General features: G+C 52.4%; 3 protein-coding genes across 4 annotated transcripts; 2 read left to right on the top strand and 1 right to left on the bottom strand.

Moving 5' to 3' along the window:
- Positions 1–85: 85 nt before the first annotated feature.
- On the bottom strand, positions 86–8,531 carry FARSA (phenylalanyl-tRNA synthetase subunit alpha). The gene is made up of 13 exons (XM_077859752.1): positions 8,342–8,531; positions 6,339–6,476; positions 6,158–6,256; positions 5,959–6,077; positions 4,533–4,625; positions 4,320–4,448; positions 4,127–4,242; positions 2,051–2,135; positions 1,858–1,957; positions 1,601–1,769; positions 1,416–1,493; positions 1,146–1,260; positions 86–470 (listed from the first exon to the last, which is right to left on the bottom strand). The coding sequence occupies exons 1-13, from the start codon at positions 8,486–8,488 to the stop codon at positions 332–334; spliced, it is 1,527 nt and encodes a 508-aa protein (XP_077715878.1). The 5' UTR covers positions 8,489–8,531; the 3' UTR covers positions 86–331.
- Positions 8,532–12,060: 3,529 nt separating this feature from the next.
- On the top strand, positions 12,061–15,973 carry CALR (calreticulin). Its single transcript, XM_077859754.1, has 9 exons — positions 12,061–12,233; positions 12,598–12,699; positions 12,887–13,090; positions 13,514–13,608; positions 13,699–13,908; positions 13,988–14,101; positions 14,191–14,334; positions 15,010–15,102; positions 15,189–15,973. Exons 1-9 carry the CDS (start codon positions 12,143–12,145, stop codon positions 15,387–15,389), a joined length of 1,254 nt encoding a protein of 417 aa, XP_077715880.1. The 5' UTR covers positions 12,061–12,142; the 3' UTR covers positions 15,390–15,973.
- A 1,388-nt stretch (positions 15,974–17,361) lies between these two features.
- RAD23A (RAD23 nucleotide excision repair protein A) lies at positions 17,362–23,128 on the top strand. Of its 2 annotated transcripts, none has more exons than XM_077859749.1 (9): positions 17,362–17,544; positions 18,858–19,019; positions 19,187–19,368; positions 19,504–19,559; positions 19,692–19,819; positions 20,094–20,172; positions 20,325–20,458; positions 22,117–22,281; positions 22,362–23,128. In XM_077859749.1, the coding sequence occupies exons 1-9, from the start codon at positions 17,473–17,475 to the stop codon at positions 22,473–22,475; spliced, it is 1,092 nt and encodes a 363-aa protein (XP_077715875.1). In that variant the 5' UTR covers positions 17,362–17,472; the 3' UTR covers positions 22,476–23,128. The 2 variants fall into 2 exon arrangements, with proteins under 2 accessions (XP_077715875.1, XP_077715876.1); XM_077859750.1 differs by having other exon boundaries at positions 17,363–17,544; positions 20,328–20,458.
- Positions 23,129–23,327: the final 199 nt, after the last annotated feature.

The raw sequence follows: 23,327 nt of genomic DNA, 5'->3' as shown, positions 1-23,327 counted from the left end.
GCTTCCGAGGACCCAAGTCCCCCAACCCACCATTCCTCACACCCAGGGCTCTAGCACTCCTCCACCCCTAAGGAAAGGCACCATATGAGGACAAATGCCCACTTTATTAGCCAGCAGCTGGCCTGCAGGGCTCCCACCTTCATAGATCAAGCCTGCTACCTGCTCCCTTGCCCCTGGGACCTTGGGGCAGGTGGGGAAGAGGAGATACCAGGAACAGGGGTGGGGGGATGGCCTCACGGAGGCCTTATAAATACAAGGGGGTCACTGGTAGGGATGTAAGGGGGCTGGACAGCTGGGGCCCAGGGAAGGCAGGTATCCAGAGTGGCCCATGTCATGCGGCGCCCTGTGTCCGTGGGGGCCCCGGTTCAGCATCCAGGCGGCACAGGGGACTGTCGTACACCATCTGGAGGTTCACCTTGTGGCCCACAAGCTCCCGGATATTGTTGATGCCATATTTGATCATTGTCGGGCTTGCAGTGGGGAGGGAAGAAAATAGTTTTGATGCTATGTCAGGTCACGGTCTCCTCTGATCAACCAAGCCATCTCTGATGGTTCCCACCTCCTTAAAAGCCCAAGTTATTCAAAGGGCTCAGAAGGCCCCGAATGATCTATCCTGTCACTTCCCCACCCTCATTCTCCTCCCATTCTACTTATTCACTCTCTCCAGCCACGCTGGCCCCCTCAATGTTCTCCAAATATAGCACACACATTCCTGCCTCAGGGCCTTTGCACTGGCTATTCCTGCTGCCTGGAACACCCTTCCCCAGATAGGCCCCCAGCTTACCCCTTCATCTACCTCCAGTCTTTGCTCAGATGCTACATCCTCCTGGAAGCTTTCCCGGACAATCCTGTCTCAGCCCTCCCTGCTGTGTTTCTATAGCACCTACTGGCTTCAGACACACTCTAAATTTTACTTGTCCAATTTACTTATTTATCTTGCTAATTACCATCTTTCTCACTGCGCTATAACCCTAGCTTCGCAGAGGCACAGATGTGTGCTGTCATACTCCTAGCATGACACATAGCAGACGCTCACTAAAGGCTTTTCAAATGAAGAACAGATGGAATGGTGTGAAGGTCTGTAGGCCCCCGTGCCCAGCAAGTCACCTGAGTGGCAGCCAGACACTCTAAGTTTGGGCACTCACCGCTCCAGGGAGAGGCCCCAAGCAATGACTGACACATTTTCCGGGAGCCCCATGGGCAACAGCATCTCGGGGCGGAAGAGCCCAGAATTCCCGACTTCTACCCACTTCTTCAGACCTATAGGGGTGGTAGAAGGTAGGACAGAGATGTGTGGATGATGCTGGGTCTGGCAGTGATCTGGGGGGGTGGGCCTGGCAGTGACAGGGACCCAGGCTGAGCTGTGGGAAGGCTGACACACCCCTCCCCACCCCATTACCAGGTTCCACCCTGACCTTGGTGGTAGCTGAACACCTCCATGCTGGGCTCCGTGTAGGGGTTGTAGGCCGGCTTGAAGCGCAGCTGGGTGATACCTGGGCAGGGGAGGCAGGGGGGCAAGCAGAGGAGTGGAGGATAAGCCTGGCAGCAGGGCCTCTTGCCGTGGCTCCACTAGACCGTCCACCGCAGCCTGCCTGCCTACCCAGCTTGGTGAAGAACTCCCGCAGGATGCCCATGAGGTGGCCCAGGGTGAGGCCATGGTCGGCCACAACGCCCTCAATCTGGTGGAACTCAGCCAGGTGTGTGGCGTCTAGGGTCTCATTTCGGAACACGCGATCAATGGAGAAGTACTTGGCTGGTGTGAAGGGCTTCTGGGGGTGACAGGTAGGCCAGGCCTGGGAGGTCAGAAGGTCGTTGGGACAGCCCCCTGCCTCCCCCACCGCCCAGGCTGAGCTGCACCTTCTGGGCCAAGCGGTAGAGAGCACGGGCGCTGGCAGACGTGGTGTGCGTGCGCAGTATGTTTTTCCGGGCCTCTTCCAGCTTCCAGTTGTATTTGTACCTTTAGAAGGACACATGGGAAGTCAGCGTTGTCGCCTTCAGACCCCCAAACTTCTTTCCCCTGATACCCCAAAAAGTCCTGGTCCTGCCTCACCCCTGTGAGCCGTAGCCACCCTGAGAGTGAGTCCGCTTGACCCGATGGACGTAGTCCATTGGGAGCTGCAGGGCCTCCGCTGGATCTGGGCAGGACAGAGTATAATCGTGTCAGTCAAGGAGCATTTCTCAAACAGCCACTGTACAGAGGACAAACAGCTACATGTGTCGCTCCCACTCTTAACACCCACAGCAGCCAGAGGGTGCCTAGGAACACCCAAGTCCATCACAACCCTCCATCCATGTCCCAGGGGTGGGAACAAAGCCCTCCCTTTGGCTACACTGTCCTGTCGCCTCTCATTCCTAACTGATCACTCCCTCCAGTCACAGGGCCTCCCACCTGATCTGTGAGCAATACCAGGCACATTCCAGCCTCAGGGCCTTTGCACTGGCCATTCTCTCCTGGAACTTTCATTCTCAGATAAGGTTTTCTCCCTCACCTCCTTTGGCCTTTAAACAAAGGCTTGGTTTTAAATCCACAGGCCCTTCCCCCTTCACACCAGTTTCTACTGTGTCTACTGCCACCTTGCATTACTGCATTTGTCTAGCACTCAGGATTTAATATACATCTATCCACCAGGACACAGGTCTCACCAGGGCAAAGACTTCATGTTTCATTCATGGCTGTAACCTAGATGTTTAACAAAGACCTTGGCCCACAGGAGGGCATTAGCAACCATTTGTTGTGAGAACGTGCAAATTTTTTTTTTTTTTTTAAGATTTTATTTTTTAAGATTTATTCATGAGAGACACAGAAAGAGAGGCAGAGACATAGGCAGAGGGAGAAGCGGGCTCCCTGCAGGGAGCCCGATATGGGACTTGATCCCAGGATTCCAGAATCATGCCCTGGGCTGAAGGCAGACGCTCAACTGCTGAGCCACCCAGGCATCCCTTAGAATGGGCAAGTTCTTAGGATCCCTTTCCAGAAACATAATTTTGGTGCACCTGAAAAGCTTGACATCAAATCCCAGCTCTACTATGTATAAGCTGTGTGACTCTGAGCCTCAGTTTCATCCACTGTAAAAGAGAGCTAACAGCACTACTTCCTACAGTTTGCAGAATTAGAACAGAGATTAGAGTGTATGGGAGGCACCTGGGTGGCTCAGTGGTTAAATGTCTGCCTATAGCCCAGAGCATGATCCTGGAGTCCTGGGATCGAGTCCGCATTGGGTTCCCTTTGGGGAGCCTGCTTGTCCCTCTGCCTATGTCTCTGCCCCTCTCTCTCTGTCTCTCATGAATAAATAAAATCTTAAAAGAAACAAAAAAAGAACAGAGTATACAGTGAGTACTTATTAAGTTTTGGGCGCTGTGACAATGACGACAGCAATGCCATTGTTGCTCCTAGCCAGGTAACAGGCACCCACTGGCCTCCCCTGCCTTCCTGCAGTGGAGAATTGGGGGACTGGATGCAGTTGGGGGTGGGGAAAAAACGACTGTGGAAAATCATTCAGTTTCAGACAGAACTAAACATTGTGAAATTAAGAAAGAAAAAAATTGGGAAACAAGCTTCAAGACTAGGGATGAGGGACTTTTAGAACTCAAGGTGACAAGGGCATGTCATCTTCTTTTTTTTTAAAGATTTTTTAATTTATTTATTCATGAGAAACACACACAGAGAGAGAGAGAGAGAGAGGGGGGGGGGGCAGGCAGAGACACAGGCAGAGGGAGAAGCAGGCTCCATGCAGGGAGCCTGATGTGGGACTCGATCCGGGGTCTCCAGGATCACACCCTGGGCTGAAGGCAGAGCTAAACCGCTGAGCCACCCAGGCTGCCCTGACAAGGGCATGTCAAAGTGGCCTCTGTGAGGTGACCCCCGTCAGCCAAGGTTTGATGCTGGAGCCAGCCTTGAAGATCTGGGAGAAGGCGGTTCTCAGCAGAGAACTGCCTGGAAGCTCGGGCAAGGGCCATGAAGTGGGCAGGCAGGATGTGGGAGGAGGTGACAGAGGTCAAGAGGACCTGTTCACACCAGCCCAGTCAGCCACACCTAGGATAGAATTTATTCCGTAAAACGAATAAGCCTCTCCAAAAAGTTCTGCCCAGGCCTGGCACCTCTGGTGGCGCGGCCAGTTCCACCCACCTCGGAGGAAGAAGGTGTCGTGTTGATCACGGGCCGGGTGCTGCTGGGGCTGGAAAAGTGCATCAAAGTTCCAGAAGGAGCTCTCAATGAAGTTGTCAGTCGGCATCTCTGTGAATCTGGAGGGAGATGCAGCCTGACTGTTCTGCCTGTGCCCAGTGGCTGGGTCGGCCCCACCCCCTGGCCCTGTGCTCACCCCATCTCCAGAAAGATCTGCCGGAACTGCGTGCGGACCTTGAGCAGAGGATGCAGGTGGCCGCTGTCTGGGAGGACGCCACGGGCCAAGAAGTTGTATGGCTTGAAGGGCCGGTCCCGCCAGGAGCCGCTGTTGGGGGATGCAGGGTGCATGGGCCCGGTGAAGGCTCCCCTCCCTCCCTGACCTGACCCAGTTCCTGGGGCCACCCCCTACCTGGAGATCATCTCTGGGCTCAGCTCTGTCTCCTGCTTGGAGATGTTGGTGCTAAAAGTACTGCCTTTGCTCACCCAGTAGGTCTTCAGGGTCCTGTGGTCAGAGAGGAGAAGGGCACTGTCACTTCCTTCAAGAAGTTTCCTGCAATATATCTGATGCCGACCCCAATACCAGCCACCAAGTCCCTCTGCTTTATTTTCTTCCTGACATTCATCATCACCTGAAATCCTCTTATTTAGCCCACACCTACATCCTTCTGTCGCTCACTTACTCATTCAACAAGTACCTAATAAGAATCTACTATGTGCCAGGGTCTGTTCAAAGTACTAAACATATATACATACATACATACTAAGAATAACAGGTAAACTCTTGAGGGTTTATTCCGTGCTGGGCTCTATTCCACTGAAATCATCCCACTGTCTTATGAAAAAGAGGTCGTTTTACAGATAAGGAAACTGAGGCCCAGAAAGATCAGGTGACTTGGCCAAGGTCACAAAACTAATAAGGACCAAAGCCATGACCTGGACAGGGCAGCCTTCCTCCAGTCTGTATCCTCAAAACTGCTATGCCACTAAGTTATCAGTCAAAGGGTATATCAGCCCTGTGAGAGCAAAGCCCCTGGCTTGTCCAGGTCCCAGCATTCAATCAATTTCAGACACTGACATCAGAGCCATAAAGGAAACAAACATGGCATCCGATATGCAGAGTATAAGTAAGGAGCTTTTGGGGCGCCTGGGTGGCTCAGTTGGTTGAATGTCTGCCTTTGGCTTGGGTCATGATCCCAGTGCTCTGGTATTGAGCCCTATGTCAGGCTCTCTGCTCAGCGGGGAGTGTGCTTCTCCCTCTGCCCTTCCCCTACTCAAGTTTGCTCGCTTGCTCTCTCTGAAATAAATAAATCTTAAAAAAATAAGTGAGCAGCTTTTATGGAACTCAAAGGGAGAAAGGGGTGCGAGGATGGCCTCTTTAAGGTGACACACAGGGATGTCTGGGTGGCTTAGTCGGTGAAGCATCCACCTTCCACTCAGGTCATGATCCCAGAGTCATGAGATCGAGCCCCACTTTGGGCTCCCTGCTCAACAGGAAGTCAGCCTTTCCCACTCTGTCTGCCTCTCCCTCAGCTTATGCTCTCTCTCATGTGTACTTGCTCTCCCTCTCAAATAAATAAAATCGTAATAAATAAATAAATAGACACAGGCAGAGGTTTGATGCCCAAGCCTGGCTTAAGGGAAGACAGCTCTCGGCAGAAGTCATGGCATGAGCAAAGGCCCTGCAGTGGCATGAGCCTGGCATGAGTACATGGTAAAGCAGTGCTGGGGGAACACTGATAGCATTGTGGCCCAGTATGGGCAGGATGACTCCGTCCACCACACCCTAGGACCACTTGGGTGATGCGGGATGGAATGGGGGCGGGGCATCCACTCACACTTCAGTTAGCAGCTTCCTCTTCCTGAGCTCACTCCTTTCCTTCTCACCCAGCTTCTCAGCCTGCCCACCTTGGACCAGCTGGAGCCGCCGTTGCACCTCGTCCTCCACACTGTCCACCTGCCGTGATGAAGGGTGTAATAGGCTGTGAGGGCCAATGGCCCACCTGCTTGCCTGCCCCCCTGCAGGCAGGGACTCACCACTCGGAACACCCGGGGCCCATCAGCTGCACTCTTGTCCACGCGGATCCACTTGTTGGACATGGCCTTGCTGAAGCCCACCTTGCCGCTGGGAAGTCGCTGGGGGAGCAAGACCACAGTGAGCAGAGCATGAGGGCCACCTCAACCCGTCACTTCCCATGCCTTGCCCTTAGGACCTTACCATGAGCTCGCTCTGGGCCAGGCCCTCCCGGGGGATGCTGTGAAACACCCGCGCCTCATGGCTGCCCTCCCGGGCTATCTCCTCGCCCTCGGCGGTAAGCTCCCAGCGCTTGGTGGAACGCAGCTCAGCCTCAATGATCTGCAGGGAAATGGGGAAGGGAAGACCCACAGAGACAGGGTTCAGAGCCAGGAATGCCCTCTCTACAGCACTCCGGTTGCACGGTACCTGAAGCCAGCTTCACATCTGAGCTGCACCACTTCCCAGCTGAGTGAGCACCCCCTGCTGAATCTCAGTTTCCCTTCTGTGACACCAGGATAACAACACAGATGGCTCACATCTCCCAGGGTGAGGTAAGGTACTAAGAATGGTTCCTAACAGAAAATAAGTTCTTCCTATTGCTTTTGAATCTGAGAAAGATTTTTGAGATCCCAGGTGAACTGATTCATCTCCACCTTTAATGTGTTTGCATCTTAGTGCCCAGAGTGTCAGAAAAGGGCCCCCGGGTCCACATTACACACAGGAACACAAAGTTCCATGATGAGGATGGGTTTAGGCCATGCACAGAGGAGCAAGGCTGGGTGGGGCCCACAGGGCTTAGCTCCCTATTCATTCTAATTCCCAGCTCTGCTCTTCAGTCCCTGTATGACCTCAGGAAAGTTGCTTAACTTCCTTGAGCAAGTTTTCTTATCCCAGAGAGAAAGCTGCGATGGGCTCTACCCCCAGGAAGCTTTCATGAATAATTATTAAATTAACATATGGAAAAGACGTAGGATGTTTAGCAGTACCTACCAAATACTGTGTGCATTCTACCAACTATTACCATCATCGTCATTATTACTATCACTGTCATTAGACTGAACCACAATAAACAGCCACTGTTAAACCTACTGTGACCAACCCAAGTCAATTTCACAGGAATCCAGGTGCTATCACGCCACATAGGATCCCCTCTCTGCATTGATGACCTCAGGCTCTGCAGCCTGAAAGCTTAATTTAAAATCCAGGTTTGCCTGCTCCTTCCAGTGACACTGATCCAGTTACTGACCAGTGCTCAGAAGATGTCCTGTCTGCAAAATGGAGATATCAGTGCTACCATCGTGGGATAATGACAAAGACTAAATGCTACATAAAGCTGAGACCAAAGTGGGGCACGGAACATGAGCTGATGAATATGCAGCCCAGTTAGGTTTTCTGATTCGTAGGCTTGAGAATCCAGCCTCCTGGGTCGCCCACAGGCCTCTGATAATCATTCTTCTATGGCTCCATCACCTTTCACTCGTCTAAGTCAAAAAGGCTGCGCTTCATTCTTGCTTCCCCTGACTTGCCATGAATCTCCTTTCATTCCCTCTCTTGAATCTTCTCCATTCCACCTGCCTCCCTACAACAGACACCATGCCCTCTACCTTGGGCATGTGCCTACCTCACCACCAGTCCTGTCCCTGTCAATCCTTTGCCAGAGGGACACAGACAGGACACATATCTGACTGGCTCCAGCTCCTGCCATGACTTTCCATGAGATCGAGACCTACGAGGCCTTGCAAATTTTGCCTCTACTAATGCCTTTCAACACCTGTTTCCCCTTTCTGCCATTGATCCCTGAAGCTTTCTTCCTCAATGCAGAGGCCCGACTCAGCTGTCACCTCCTCCAGGACGTTCTCCTTGATTCCCATGCCTGGGCCAGCTGTCACCTCTGGATTCCCTGTATTTCCTTCATCACTCTAAGGGTCACCTGAGTATCTCCCTCGTTAGACCCTAACCTCTGTGAGGACGATGACCACCGTCTTCCTTGTCCACCATCGTGCCTTCCCCCATGCCTACTATATCTCAATGGACATCTACTGAGTGCAGAACGTCAGTGCTCCTGGGCTCTTACTTGTTCTAGACTCCCTGCCTGCCCACCCTAGGCTGGACTACCGAAGGATTCTTCAGCAGGCAGGGCCTTCTGGGCAAGGGGACGGCAAGCGCAAGAGCGAGGAGGCCCAGCATCACGGGGCCCGACTCACCTCGCCCAGCGCTTGCAGGCTCTTCACGGCGCCCACCACCGCCTGGTGGTCCACGCCCAGCTCAGCCGCCAGCTCTGCGCTGTCCAAGCCGCCATCCGCCGCCTCCAGCTGCCGAAGCAGCACCTCTGCCACCGGCCCATCCGCCATGGCTCCTCCGAGCGTGTGCGCCTTATCCCGCCTGGGGCCTGAACAACCGGAACCGGAACCGGCGCCGGGGGTGCGCCGCCATCTTGAGCGTGGCCGACCTGTGGCCAGGCTCAGGGCGCCGCCATATTCAGTGTGGCGATTGAAACTTAGAGGGTAGGAGAAGCTCAGCGCCCGCCTCCGCCCCAGCTAAACTAGTGGTGTCTGGTTGACCAGAGAACCCTAACTGAAGACCTCAAGGACAGAATCACAGCGTTGTTTTAGGTTTCATACAACCCCACTTCCAGCAGGTGGTGTGACCTTGGACTTCTCTCTCTTTGAGCCTCAGAGCCCTCTGCCCTAGGATTCGCTCTTGGCCTGCGGGAGGGCTGTAGGTGGTGGGCTCCAGAGATAGTCATTCCGCTGAGATCAAGACGACTTTTAATTAAAAAAACAAAAAAACGACTTTCAAGTTTTTAAAGGGAGGCTAGGTAGGGACCATCCCTATTTATAAAGGGGAGAGGAACTCATTTAATAGTAGTTATAGGCAAGATAGCTAACCTGTATGGACATCTCACATTTTCCACCCAGGTACTTCAGGTGTGTTATTTCATGTTCCCATACTTTGATGTAGATATTAATATAATCCCTCTTTCACAGATGTGAAAATGGAGACTTAGAGGGTGATATGACTTCCTCACAGTGGGTAGAGATGGTGTTAGAAACTACAAACACCCTAAATCCCACCCCAATCCCTGCATGTTTTTCTGAGAAGGTCAATGTCAGGGTAGTAATGAATGCCCTAATCAGTTCTGGCCTATAGAAATATAATGGAAGACACAAATCTAATTTCAAGTGTTCTAGTGGCAATGTGAAAAACAAAATGGATGAAATTAATTCGAAGAATTTGGGGATCCCTGGGTGGCTCAGCGGTTTAGCGCCTGCCTTTGGCCCAAGGCATGGTCCTGGAGTCCCAGGATCGAGTCCCACACTGGGCTCCCCACATGGAGCCTGTGTCTCCGTCTGCCTGTGTCTCTGCCTCTGTCTCTCTCTATGTCTATCATGAATAAATAAAATCTTAAAAAAAAAATTGCCAAACCTAGTATGTCCAAATTATCATTTCAGTACTTTTTTTTTTTAAGATTTTATTTATTCATGAGAGACACAGAGAGAGAGGCAGAGACATATGCAGAGGGAGAGACATACGCAGAGGCTCCATGCAGGAAACCCAACGTGGGACCCCATCCTGGAACTCTAGGATCACACCCTGAGCAGAAGGCGGATGCTCAACTGCTGGCATCCCTATTTCAATACTTATTATAAAATTGCTAATGGAGGGATCCCTGGGTGGCGCAGCGGTTTAGCACCTGCCTTTGGCCCAGGGTGCGATCCTGGAGACCCGGGATCGAATCCCACGTCGGGCTCCCGGTGCATGGAGCCTGCTTCTCCCTCTGCCTATGTCTCTGCCTCTCTCTCTCTCTCTGTGTGTGACTATCATAAATAAATGGAAAAAAAAATGTAAAAGATCATTAAAAAAATTGCTAATGGAATACTTTGTTCTTTTTTCATAGTAAGTCTCAAAATCTGTTGTGTTTTACACTTATGGCACATCTCAATTGAGACCAGCTACCTTTCGTCAATAGTCACAGGTGGCCAGTGGAGATTAGAGGAAACAGTGCAAGTAGATTCTAATCCCATTTATGCTACTCAGCCAAGTCGCTTAATCTTTCTGTGCCTGTTTCCTTGCCTGGATAGAGATGATATAAATTCAGGTTATTGTGAGATTTAAGCGAAATACTGCCCACACATGTATGTGTACTTGCTAATACTAAATTGAGTATGGACCATGTGACAAGCACTATTGTAAGCAGAACATCTTTACTCATTTAACCATCATAATTATTATGTGAGGCTGGAAAATGGGGTTACTAACATCACCCAATCCTGACCCCATAGTGAGGTCCTAACAAAAATTCAGGATGTGTCCCTCAAAGTCCCTTCTTAGCTTTGAAGCACTTTCCTCGTTTTTTGTTTAATTGCTCCAATTTCCTTCTTTCTCTCACACAGCAGGTTTTAAGCCTGTTCTGTGCCAAGTGCTTCAAGAGACACTGAGGGATGAAGTGAATAAGGTAGTCACAGGGTCTACCCTCAAGCAGGAAGCACCAAGCTCATGCATGCATGACATATGGTGGAAGGGAGGGAAGGTGGGAGGGTCAGTGGCAGGCTTGGAGTGATCACCCCAGATTGGCTCCTCATGCAGGTTGAGTGATACTGGATACTGCCTGGGGCAGAACCCCAACTTCTCCAAGACTCCTCATTCTTCTCTTTTCTGAGTCTCCACCACTATCAGGGAAGCACGCCTTCCCTGCTTTTTTGCCAGGATTCCACCCCCTTCCCCAGTCCACTTCCAAGTTCCCAGGTCCAGGGCCTGTTTGCTTAGTTTGGGAAACCCCCAGAGCGCCTTCCTGCTTCCTGCAGCTTGGGGGGAGGGACATGGTGTCAGTCACGTGCCTCTGGCTTCTGAGCCTCTAGACTCAGGGGTCCTGCCCATCTCCCTCGGACCTTATCTTCCCCACCATCTGTCTCATTTTTTTCTTTTTTAACGGAACCCCCCTCCTCTCCTCTTTAGCCGTTTAATTGCAAAAGTCAGGCCGTTTGTGGGAGACCACAGGCAGCGACCCCTTTACCGGCTGAGGGAAGGTTTAAAGGAGAGGCTGCAATCAGACAAACAACGCTACCAAACTCTAGGAGCCACAGCCTATAGTCACATCTTTGTCTTCTAGGTTTCCTTTCTTCTGTCCCAGGACAACCCTAACAGTTTTGAAAGCGGCTCTGTAGAACGGCACCTAGCCAAGGATGCTCCTCCTAGCCTCTTCGGGGCTCCTGTGATTTCAGAGGCTAAGTGACTCGTCCCAGTCACTCAACAGCAGTCTGACAGGCTGTCAGGGCACTAGGGACCACTAGGGGCCAGAGAGGAGAGAGCTGGCACTGAACTCTCTGGCCTGCAAGGCTGTGGCTCTGGAGTGAAATGAAGATCCAGAGCCCCAGCCCCTGAATTCTGGTGCCTTCTGTCCCATCCTGGCCTGGGGCGGGGGAGGGCGAGATCGAGAGCGAGCGTGTGGGAATAGGGGCTCCCCAGCTGCAGAGTAGAAAGTGGTTAGGAAAACCTGGCCCACACCTCCTCGCAGAGGGGATAAAAGAGGGCGAGCTGGAGCGGGGTCCAGGTCCTGCGAGGTGACACGGGCACTGGCGCGCGTTCTTTAAACGCCCAGACCAGGAGCTAAGCGCGCGGGCAAGGGCGGGGTTGGGTCGAGGTCTGGTCACATGACCTGGGCAGAGGGGCTCGAGGCCCCCACCACACCGGTGGGCGGCCCCCACAACGCGTGGTCGACCTTCATTGGCCAGCTGTGTAGCCAATAGAAATCGGCCATCTGGGAACCCTGCGTTCCGAGGCACAGCCTAACATGCTCAGACGACAGCGGTCCAATGGAAAGTCAGGGTCGTGGCCGCAGACCAATGATAAGGTGCGGAGGGCGGGACAAGAGGCCGGGCCAGGTTGGTTTGAGGGGCGGTAGGGTATAAAAACGCGCGGCCGGCGGTAGCGTCCGTCCCTACTGCAGAGCCGCCGCCGGAGGAGAGGTTTAAAGGGCCCGCGCGCCGCCGCCCCCTCGCCCCGCCATGCTGCTACCCGTACCGCTGCTGCTCGGCCTCGTCGGCCTGGCCGCTGCCGAACCCGCCATCTACTTCAAGGAGCAGTTTCTGGACGGAGGTAAGGCCTGGTCCGGTCTCGAGGCCGCCCCGACGACGAGGGCGGCCCCTCAGCCTAGATCTGCGTTGTCCCCTGTAATTACTGCTTAGAGGACCAATACGGTGGCCTCCAGGGACCAGAGCCGCAGGCGATCCTTCCTTCCATGTCCCTGGGGAGCGTCGAGGGTACAGCGGACTCCCGCGGCGGGAGTTAGGGTTCGCCGGAGGAGCCCTTAAGTCATCGAAGATGTCAAACTAGAGGTTGGGGTGGGGTCAGTCAGGGGATATCTCCTTTCCAGTCTTCAGCAACTTGAGGCCATTGGCAGATAGCTATTCGTGGGGAGAGGTCAGTACGGCCGCACTGACCTGCCCCTTTGATCCCCTAGACGGGTGGACCGACCGCTGGATCGAATCCAAACACAAGTCAGATTTTGGTAAATTTGTTCTCAGTTCCGGCAAGTTCTACGGTGACCAGGAGAAGGATAAAGGTAAGAGCCTGGGACGGGTGGATGTTGGGATTCAGGAGGACTTCCTGGAGGAAGCCGTGCATGTCACACAGCGTGGGTATCCCCATGAGCAGGGCATGGGGAGGAAGGGGCAGTCTTCTTTGACTCCAATGCTTAGGGTCCCTGGAGCTTGGGGCTGAGCCATGACCTCACTATGGTCTCCTGCTAGGGCTGCAGACAAGCCAGGATGCCCGCTTTTACGCTTTGTCGGCCAGATTTGAGCCCTTCAGCAACAAAGGCCAGACACTGGTGGTGCAGTTCACCGTAAAACATGAGCAAAACATCGACTGTGGGGGCGGCTACGTGAAGCTATTTCCAGATGGTTTGGACCAGACGGACATGCACGGAGACTCTGAGTACAACATCATGTTTGGTGAGGGACCCCGCCCTGGCGCTGACCTTTGATTAGTTGGAAGGAGACCTAAATCTGGGTTCCTTAAGGGCCACCACAGGTAGTGTTGAGAACATGGGAAGATACTTGTGTAGTTAAGGCTTGTCTTTGCGAGGAAGGCTGAGGACATTGCATTGTTACTATTGGTCTGAAACTTGCAGTTCACGGGATTTTCTGTAGCTATTTCCAGTGAGGGCATTAAATTCCAGAGGTGATATTTTGTTCTTTCTGTTTTTCCTTTTTAAAAGGCTCCACTTTCAGCTCCTTAGAACCAGTCAGGGTATGATTCTTGTCCTGTAACCCTTTACAGATCTGCATTTAAGAACCAAGCCTTCTTTTGTAAAGGTTGGGAGCTTTACAGTGGTGGGCAGTTTCTTGCTCTAACTAAACCCACTTTTTACCTAGGCCCGGATATCTGTGGCCCCGGCACCAAGAAGGTTCATGTCATCTTCAACTACAAGGGCAAGAACGTCCTGATCAACAAGGACATTCGTTGCAAGGTGTGACTGGGGGTGGTGACAAGTGGCTGATAGGGAAGCCTCAGAGGCCAAGCCTGATGGGCGGGGCCATTCATCTCCCACCCTCTTCAGGATGATGAATTCACACACCTGTATACGCTGATTGTGCGGCCGGATAACACCTATGAGGTGAAGATTGACAACAGCCAGGTGGAGTCAGGCTCCTTGGAGGATGATTGGGACTTCCTGCCTCCCAAGAAGATAAAGGATCCCGATGCTTCAAAGCCTGAAGACTGGGACGAGCGGGCCAAGATTGATGACCCCACAGACTCCAAGCCTGAGGTTGGTGCTTGGGCAGAAGCTCCCCATGTGGAAGGTGTAGAGGACAGCTGGGTTGACTGACCTTTTTGTGTTCCCTCAGGACTGGGACAAGCCTGAGCACATTCCTGACCCTGATGCTAAAAAGCCAGAGGACTGGGATGAAGAGATGGATGGAGAGTGGGAACCACCTGTAATTCAGAACCCTGAGTACAAGGTGAGCTTGGAGCTCTGAGCAGGGTGGGAGCGCACAGTGGGGAGCACACTGACCTCCACTCAACCACTGGTTCCCTTCCCCTTCTGCAGGGCGAGTGGAAGCCCCGGCAGATTGACAACCCAGATTACAAGGGCACTTGGATCCACCCAGAGATCGACAACCCTGAGTACTCTCCTGATAGCAACATCTATGCCTATGAAAATTTTGCTGTTCTGGGCTTAGATCTCTGGCAGGTGAGACACAGAAGGGATTCATGGAGCACTTCAAATGTTGAGAGTCACTAAGGAGGAAAGGGATGATAAATGTTCAACCCCAGGCAGCTCTGAGCCAAAACTGGTGCTTTTCTTGAATAATATTCTGGTCTGTCTTTATGGAGTTCTCACAGCACCCAATTTGAGGTTCAGCTTACGTGCCAGATACCTTTCTAAGTTCCTTTATGCAAACAAACTTTTTAACTGCCTTCAACAGTTAGAAGTTGGTTAGATACCCCTGGCACTATTTTTCTAATGAGATTATCTGTCTGACTTAGTTGGTAGAACATGCAACAGGCATGAGTTCTCACAGGCATGAGTTCAAGCCCCACGTTGGGAGTAGAGTTTACTGGAAAAAAAAAAAAAGTAAATAATAAATGTGACTACTAGAAAAAAATGGTTCCTCTGAAATGAAATGTTTTAAAATTTTGTCAGTTTTATTCACTAGTAAACAATCTGTGTCTGGAATGGTGTCTGGCATGTAGTAGGTACCAGAAAAACATTTGAACAAGATATTGAGAGATCCTGTTTTACAGATGTAGAAATCAAAGGGCATTGTGTAGTTGTCATGGGAACATGGAGGGGGTGGGGCTTGTCCAAGGCCAGGGACATTAGTGTCCACCCTGACCACCCTCCATCCACTCTCCTGTCCTCCAGGTCAAGTCTGGCACTATCTTTGACAACTTCCTCATCACCAACGACGAGGCGTATGCAGAGGAGTTTGGAAATGAGACCTGGGGTGTCACGAAGGTGGGACCAGGGTCTGGTCCTGGGCTTGGGAGTGGGCAGGTCTGGTGGCGGGGGGCCGGGCCCTGAGCTGTGTGGTTTCTGTGCAGGCGGCAGAGAAGCAGATGAAGGACAAGCAGGATGAGGAGCAGAGGCTAAAGGAGGAGGAGGAGGACAAGAAGCGCAAGGAAGAAGAGGAGGCAGACAAGGAAGATGAGGAAGACAAGGACGAGGATGAGGAGGACGAGGATGACAAGGAGGAAGAGGAAGAGGATGATGCTGCCGCTGGCCAGGCCAAGGACGAGCTGTAGGGGCTACACTGCTGCCTCTAGGGCTGGACTGAGGCCTGAGCGCTCCCGCCGCAGAGCCGGCTGCGCCAAATAATGTCTCTATGAGACTGGAGAACTTTCATTTTTTTCCAGGCGGGTTCTGATTTGGGGTGGATTTTGGTTTTGTTTCCTCCCTTTTTTTTTTTTTTTTTTTTAAAAAAAAACGTGTTTTGTCTTTGATTCTCCTTTAGTCCTTGTTCCTGATCCTCATCTTTCTTGATTGACATCTTTGCCTTCCTCTGTCCCCTTCTTTCCTCCAATCCCTTAGTTCTCCTCCAACCTGAGGGGGCAGGGGGAGTGTGGAAGAGAAGCCCCAGGCCTAAGATTCCATCCACTCACCTTCCTGGATCCCAGAGGGGGGGGCAGGAGAAGAGGGTGGCATCCCCAGCACTGAGGAAGAACAGGGCTCCTAGGGCCTGAGCTCTGATCCCCACCTACCACCTCCCTTTCTTCCCTGCTCCCAGGACTGGGCCACTTCTGGGTGGGGCAGCGGGTTCCAGCTCGGCTCACACTGAGAATGTAAGAACTACAAACAAAGTTTCTATTAAATTAAGTTTTGTGTCTTCCTCCTGTGTCTCCTTCTGGGGGAGGTGACTCTCGAGTAAGGCTCATTTTCCAGTGGCTAAAGTGTTGGTTGAATGTCCCCCTAAGGCTACAGGGTCTGTTGTTTACCCCCACAACCTCAAACCAGTGGGAGAAGAGTGTGTTCTAAGCGCCTTTACAAAGACTCCAGATATTACTCATTGAGTCTTCATGCCAAACTGAGCTTTGTTTTTAGTTTGCCCCATTCAGTTTGATGAGGCTAAGCTCCAAAATGTAAGGGGTAGGGCAGAGCTATGAACTCACACCATAGCACCATTTCATGAGATCTATTTTACACTCAACCGTATATACTTCCTTTTTTTTTTTTTTTTTTTTAACCGTATATACTTCTTGACTGTTAAAAGAGCAAGACTAGGATGATTGGACTATTTTAAACAAGTATTCTTTTTTTTTTTTTAAACAAGTATTCTTAATACCAGTCAGGGTTAATTAAGTTACTCCTTTTATAATCAAGAATATAGGTTCAGATATGGTAGATCTAGCATGTTGGTAATCCTTGAATTCTTGGAAAGAGATGGCCTCAAGGAAGGTGCAGAGATGACAGGCCAACAAGGTCTAGGTTCTCTAGAGCCCATCTCTTTTGGGGTCTACTATGGCTGCCACTGAAGTCCAGCAGGTGGCCTGGAGCTTATGTCCCTTGTTGCAGGAGAGAGACAAGAAGCCCTCAACAGCCTGGCCTACTATGGTGGGAACTTCTAGGCCCTGCCTGCTGTGAAGGGAAAAACAGCAGGACCTGGTTACAGTTGGGCAATGGGTGAGGTGTCCGGTAACTCCCTGGTGCAGGGCGTACGTTGAGTGAGAAACTAAAGAGTTTTGGAGGCAGGTAATGGTCAGTTCAGGATGGAAGGGCCTCCACCCAGTAACTGGGAGAGAACTCTGCCTTGCCACCATCCAGTCCCCCAAAGCACCATCATCACCTTCAGCCAACTAATCCTTCATTTTTTAAACTAATTGTTGGTGACCTTTTGAGTGTTTTTTCCCAGTCCCGAGTAAGGGTTCCTTTGAGGGTAGCCACACTAGAACAAAAGTCATTTGGGAGACAAAAAAAGCCTTTGTACAAGAAATACAAGTGTCTACAACAAGTAGATGAAAAATTTTGTTCGATGTAATCAACAAACTCAAGATCATGAAAGTGGGGGACGTTGGAGCCATTTTGTGGCCGTCTGACGTCACCGCTAGCGGGCATGGCGTCACTCTCAGGGAGCCACGTGACGTATATGCGTGCTGAATGAGAAGCTGCCTCCGGGAGCCGAGTTTACTCTGCGCATGCCTGGCCAAAAGCCTCTCGCGCATGCCCACCAAAGCTAAGGGGGGGCGGAGGTCACGTGCTCTGGTGGTCGGCGCGCGCACCTCCTGCCCCGGAAGCGGTCGGCTCGCGGCGCGGCTGGGCGCTAAGATGGCGGCGGCGTGAGTTGCATGTTGTGTGAGGATCCCGGGGCCGCCGCGTCGCTCGGGCCCCGCCATGGCCGTCACCATCACGCTCAAAACGCTGCAGCAGCAGACCTTCAAAATCCGCATGGAGCCTGACGAGACGGTGGGAGCTGGACCGGAGCCCGGGGGCGGGAACGACGGGTGCCGGGGGATGGGGTGGGGGCGGGGAGGACGGGATCCCGACTGGAGGGGCGGGGAGGACAGCGCGGGCAGGGCTCTGCCCACCCGTCCCAGCCTGCCTGTCTTTCCCGAACCTCCCTGTGGTTCTGGGCCCAGCCCCCGGCGACTTGTGCTGATGGCGCTCAAGGGCCGGTCTCCAGACTAGGCCCCACCCCCGGGGCACCCATCAGGCCCGGCTCCAATGTCAGCGCCCTCGCGGGTCGCGGGAGCCGAAGGCTCAGATTCCCGGCCCGGCCACGCTCTCCGGGACCGGGCCTCCGAGTTCCCAGCTTTGCAGGCGTCTCCTCGGGACGTTGGTGGCCACATTTGGGAGTGGTGACGCCAGTGACGATGATAATGATAATAAACGGCCTGACTTTTCAGTGGTCTGTGTTGGCGGTTCTTTACCAGCAGCGGAGCAATTTTGTGTTATCTTACTAAAGTTGCAAAACAGACATCATTTGAGCACTCTTGACTCACTCCGTTTTACAGATGTGGGAATTTAGAAATAAGAGGATTTTGCTACGGTCACATAAAGCAAGTAATGGCAGACGGGTTTCAAATTTGGTTTTGTCTCATGTGAGAGCCCGTGGTCTAAACATTGCACTGCGTTTTTAGCTGAAAAGAGGTTTAGGACGCATCAGACATTGAATGTGTGTTTGGCGCTTTGCACAACTACCTCATGGAGACATTGAACTCTACGTTTTGTAGAAAAGGAAACACTCATATTTTTTGATCACGCCAACTGTTTGACTTTGGGCAAGCTACTTAATCTCCCTGTGCCTGTTTCCTCAAATATAAAACTGGGGTAATGATATCTACTTCATGCAGTAGTGAAGCTTTAAAAGCGGTATGTACACACTTATGTTAGTGCTGTCCGTATAAGATGTTTTTGGCAAACACAGCACTGTCAGCAGTGTGGAATGAGGAATCTCGTTTCCTCTTTGTTTTACTTTTCATCACATTTTACGTTATCTGAGGTTATATTTTTTTTCACTTTTCTCGCATTAGTGTTATCTTCACAGACGCAGGGAATTATGTTGAGTTTTGTTCCTTTCTATGTTATGTGCTCAATTCCTAGAACAGCACCTGGCGTGTAATAAGTGTTAGGTAAATACTTCGTTGAATAGTGGGATCTGGCATGCTTTACTATGAAGCTTAGCTTCTCTGCCATTGAGGTCTGCAGTCCCTTCCCCTGCCCGTCCCCCCATCAAGAAAGAGTCTTGAGGTTTGCAATGAGTGTTCCTCTCCTTCCAGGTGAAGGTGCTAAAGGAGAAAATAGAAGCTGAGAAGGGTCGTGATGCCTTCCCTGTGGCTGGACAGAAACTCATCTATGCTGGCAAGATCCTGAGCGATGACGTGCCCATCAGGGACTATCGCATTGATGAGAAGAATTTCGTGGTCGTTATGGTGACCAAGGTGGGTAAAGTGTGCTGGCTGGGAGGGTGAGAGAATTAGCTGGGGATCTGACAAAGAGCCTGTGTGCCCAGGAGAGATTAGCTATGAATAGGGCGGGGCTGAGACGGGATGGGATGTTGGGGCTAGATAGGGATATTGATGCCTGCTCCTTTTTCTGGGTGTCACAGGCCAAAACTAGCCCAGGCACCTCAGTACCCCCAGAGGCCTCACCCACTGCTGCCCCGGAGTCCTCCACATCCTTCCCTCCGGCCCCTGCCTCAGGCATGTCCCATCCCCCACCTACTGCCAGAGAGGACAAGAGCCCATCGGAGGAATCAGTCCCCACGACATCCCCGGAGTCCGTGTCAGGGTAAGGCCAGGGAGCAGAAGCCCCAGCTTGGGCCCTGTCTTCCCAGCACATTTTGACACATACATGTTTCCACATACCTGGGGGAGGGCAAGCCGCCAGAAGCCAGGGTCCGATTTCTCTCTCTTGAATTTGCAGCTCTGTTCCTTCTTCAGGTAGCAGCGGGCGAGAGGAAGATGCGGCATCCACACTAGGTGGGTGGGTGGTCCCTGGGGCAGAAGCAGTTGGGTGCCCCAGCCAGCTGTGGGGCCTTGTGTGGGTGTGGGGGGCCTGGGAACTGCCCTTCTCCCTCCTTGGTGACCCAGACCTTGCTGCTCCCTCCACAGTGACTGGTTCTGAGTATGAGACGATGCTGACAGAGATCATGTCCATGGGCTATGAGAGGGAGCGGGTCGTGGCCGCCCTGAGAGCCAGCTACAACAACCCCCACCGAGCCGTGGAGTATCTACTCACGGTGAGGTGGGGCTGCTGCCTCCTGGGGAGGCCTCAAGGGAGTACATGGGCTTACATGCTGTAATGGGTGGTCAGAGAGGCAAAACTTTGTCCTCAGAAGACTTTGGGTTGTGATTCCCACCGGGAAAGTCTTCCTGCAAGAGCCTGGGCATGAATGGTGGGGTGGGCCTGTGGAGGGCAGGGCCAAGGCTTCACCTGTCTTCTGCCAGGGCTGAACATGCAGAAGGGAGGCAGTGGGCAGTCTATGCGTTAGAACTAAATAGGACCCCTGACAGGGAATTCCTGGGAGTCCCGAGCCAGAACATGGTTCTGTCCAGGAGAGCCAGGTGTCGGAGCAGCCAGCCACAGAAGGAGGTGAGTGAATTGGGAGATGTACATGTGGGGTGTCTGCTGAGTGAATTGGGAGATGTACATGTGGGGTGTCTGCTGTCAAGGCATCTGACTCCCTGCCCCCAAGCTTCTGGGAGTCCAGTGTGGTGTCTGACTACACACCTTTCTCCTGCCAGCAGGAGAGAACCCCCTGGAGTTCCTGCGGGACCAGCCCCAGTTCCAGAATATGCGGCAGGTGATTCAGCAGAACCCGGCACTACTGCCTGCCCTGCTCCAGCAGCTGGGCCAAGAGAATCCTCAGCTTTTGCAGGTGCGGCCCTGGGGGTAGAGGAAGCCAGGGCGGGCACCACCTCTACTCCCCTCTGGGTACCACAGCCTCAGAGAGCTAGTCTGGCCTAGCGTGGTATGTAGGAGCCCCACTGTATTTGGAAAACAGACTAACAACTCCCTGATGCTCCATACAATCTAATGATCTGCCTGGTTTCATGTAATTTTCTCAAACACCTTGTGAGGAATGGGTGCTGTTGTCATCATCTCTCACAGAGGAAGTTGCCAGAGGTCTGGAGCATTCTGGCAGTTGGCATAGTGTGTGTCTGCTTTCAGCTTCTGGGTCCTTTGCTCTACCTTCTGGGTCTTTTTGCCCTGTCTTAGCCTCCATGGGATTACCCATAAGCACTACCCAAGATCATTGTGTCCCAGTTGGCTCTGGGACTCCTGTGCTCAGCAAGGCATCATCCTGCCCCTGAAGGTTCCTGTGCAGAGGGGCAGTGGCCCTTCCGTGTGACAGGGTTTATTAGATCCTCTGTAAAGGCATGACTCTCCTGCTTTAGGGCCTGTCGTCTGCCGCTGTTCTTCACTTCTCAGTCTCTTGTTGGCTCCTCCTCCTTACGTTCTCAGGTGTGACAGCACACAGGCTGAACACCTTTATTTTTCATTTCTTTTTAGTGTTCCCTGCATATCATCTTGAGTGATGATGTTCCCCCCAGATTGACGTAACTGACCCAAACCTCCAAATCCATGGCTGACTTGACGGACCTGTGAAAATGCTTTCTAGAGGTCTAAGATTTCAGAGCTGATCCTCTTCCCAGGCCTCCCCATGCCTACAAAGACCAGCCTGGGGTTGCTTGAGCCACAGGCCCTATGCCCCTGCTGGGGTCATCCATCACCTATCTTGCCAGAACCTCTCAGCCCAGCCCTGCATTCAACCTCCGTGGCTGCCACCTCTTCTCCCACCCGGTTCCCTGGCAGCCGGTACCCAGGCCTTGGCTTCTGCACACCTGCCATGGTCCATTTTCCACCAGGAGCCAGATTCCTGAAAAAACATGTTTTGCTGTGAAGTTAAAGTCAGATGTACATAAAAATAGAGTTGTAGAGAGTTTTAGAAGCCCCAGGTATGCAACACCCACGAGTTAGTCTTTTTAAAATGTACGTGGATCTCGTCTTTCTCTATTTAACCATCACCGTGGTGTCCCATTATACTAGAAGGCACTAGAGAAAGGTGTGGTCTTGGCCTTCCTTTCCTTTTTGTTCCCCTTCTGTTGCTTGTTTACTTTGTTCCTGACACACAGATCTTCTGTTTCTGGGATTTGTCAGGTGCATTTCTGTCTCCAGGCCTTTGCCCTTACTGTTCTATCTGGAGGAAACTTCCTATCCTACAGATCACAGGTCCATCTTTTCCTGGCCTGCAGTGTTTTTTCTAGTCCAGTTCTTTGCCTACTATATGCCATGCCCACTATTTACATTTTAAATAATTACCTATTTGTTTCTTTATAATAGCCTGTGTTCCCTATGCCAGAATCTCAGTTCCACCAGGATAGGGCCTGTATCCACTATGATGTTGCTGTTTGGTTAGACTAGGCACCCTCTGAATATTTGCTGAAAGAAAAAGCGGCTGGGATACAGACCTGGCAGGGGTGGATGGGCACCAAGGGCTGTGGGTCACAGTCCCCTCCCCTTTGTCTCCCACAGCAAATTAGTCGGCACCAGGAGCAGTTCATCCAGATGCTGAATGAGCCCCCCGGGGAGCTGGCAGACATCTCAGATGTGGAGGGGGAGCTGGGCGCCATAGGGGAGGAGGCTCCACAGATGAACTACATCCAGGTGACACCACAGGAGAAAGAAGCTATAGAGAGGGTAAGAGGTCTGGCTGCGGGGTGTCCTCCCTGGTGGGCAGGGCCCCCAGCCCCTGCTTATACCTACCCATCTTCCCACAGTTGAAGGCCCTGGGCTTCCCAGAGAGCCTGGTGATCCAGGCCTACTTCGCTTGTGAAAAAAACGAGAACTTGGCTGCCAACTTCCTCCTGAGTCAGAACTTTGATGACGAGTGATGCAGGGAGGCCAGGCCGCCCCCCCCCCCCACAATCTCCCCACCCCTCAATTCCACAAAAGTTTTATAAAAGAAAAAATATATATATATTCATGTTTATTTAAGAAGTGGAAAAAAAATCAAAAACCTTAAAAAAAAAACCAATTTCCCACCCTCCTAAAGTGGCCCCCATTCCCATCTTGGCCTGAGAAGACCCAGGCCAGACAGCTGTCCCCCATCCCCCGCCCCAGCCCTGCCTGCTCTAAGAAACTGGCAGGACTGGAGGCGACAGATGGGCCCCTCTTGGCCTCTGTCCCAGCTCCCTGCAGCCAGATGGAGAGGCGGCTGCTTGCTTCCCCCTCCCCCTGAAGAGCCCCGGAGACCTCCCCCCCTTCTTCCAGGGTGAGGGGAAGCTGGAGCCCCAAACTTTGATCCTCCATTGAAGTGGCCTGACCTTTCCATTTGGGGTGAGCACTCAGAGGCCCAAGGACCCCCTCTCCAGTCTGGCCTTGGGCTCTGGCCTGCATCCCTTTGCTGGGGAGGAGGCGGCCTGGTTTAGTTCTGCCTGGGGAGGGGTAACAACAGAGCTGCTCTGGAGGTCGAGGCCACCCCCCACCCTAGGACAGAACTGTGTCTCTGATAAAGGTTTTGAAGTGAATAAAGTTTTAAAAGCCAGTCCGGTGGTGTGTGCCTACTGGGGCTTCCTGTTCCAGCTCGTCTGGGTCTGGGGGCTAGTTGGGCACAGGTGATATGGCAGTGCTGAGAGGGGGCAGAGTGGTCCGTCGGCCTCTGCAGTTTGGGGCTCCCAGTGTCTCACACCCCCCTCTGAGGCTGTCTCATTCCCAGGCAGTGGGCCCCAGCCTAGCCTTGGAAG

This window comes from Canis aureus, chromosome 19 (genome assembly GCF_053574225.1).
Source record: "Canis aureus isolate CA01 chromosome 19, VMU_Caureus_v.1.0, whole genome shotgun sequence".
Classification (NCBI taxonomy): domain Eukaryota; kingdom Metazoa; phylum Chordata; class Mammalia; order Carnivora; family Canidae; genus Canis; species Canis aureus.
The sequence above is the reverse complement of the archived record's forward strand: the minus strand, read 5'-3'. Positions and strand labels throughout refer to the sequence as shown.

Bases quoted from the DNA above. Each gene is read 5' to 3' on its own strand.
- FARSA (XM_077859752.1), bottom strand. From the start codon at position 8,488: ATGGCGGATGGGCCGGTGGCAGAGGTGCTGCTTCGGCAGCTGGAGGCG. The intron at 6,078-6,157 runs GTGAGTCCCTGC...TCATCACGGCAG, and splicing joins GGCCCCGGGTGTTCCGAGTG to GTGGACAGTGTGGAGGACGA. The intron at 471-1,145 runs GTGAGTGCCCAA...CCCCACTGCAAG, and splicing joins TGGGGCCTCTCCCTGGAGCG to CCCGACAATGATCAAATATG.
- CALR (XM_077859754.1), top strand. From the start codon at position 12,143: ATGCTGCTACCCGTACCGCTGCTGCTCGGCCTCGTCGGCCTGGCCGCT. The intron at 13,909-13,987 runs GTTGGTGCTTGG...GTGTTCCCTCAG, and splicing joins CCACAGACTCCAAGCCTGAG to GACTGGGACAAGCCTGAGCA. The intron at 15,103-15,188 runs GTGGGACCAGGG...GTTTCTGTGCAG, and splicing joins AGACCTGGGGTGTCACGAAG to GCGGCAGAGAAGCAGATGAA.
- RAD23A (XM_077859749.1), top strand. From the start codon at position 17,473: ATGGCCGTCACCATCACGCTCAAAACGCTGCAGCAGCAGACCTTCAAA. The intron at 19,369-19,503 runs GTAAGGCCAGGG...TTGAATTTGCAG, and splicing joins TCCCCGGAGTCCGTGTCAGG to CTCTGTTCCTTCTTCAGGTA. The intron at 22,282-22,361 runs GTAAGAGGTCTG...ATCTTCCCACAG, and splicing joins AGAAAGAAGCTATAGAGAGG to TTGAAGGCCCTGGGCTTCCC.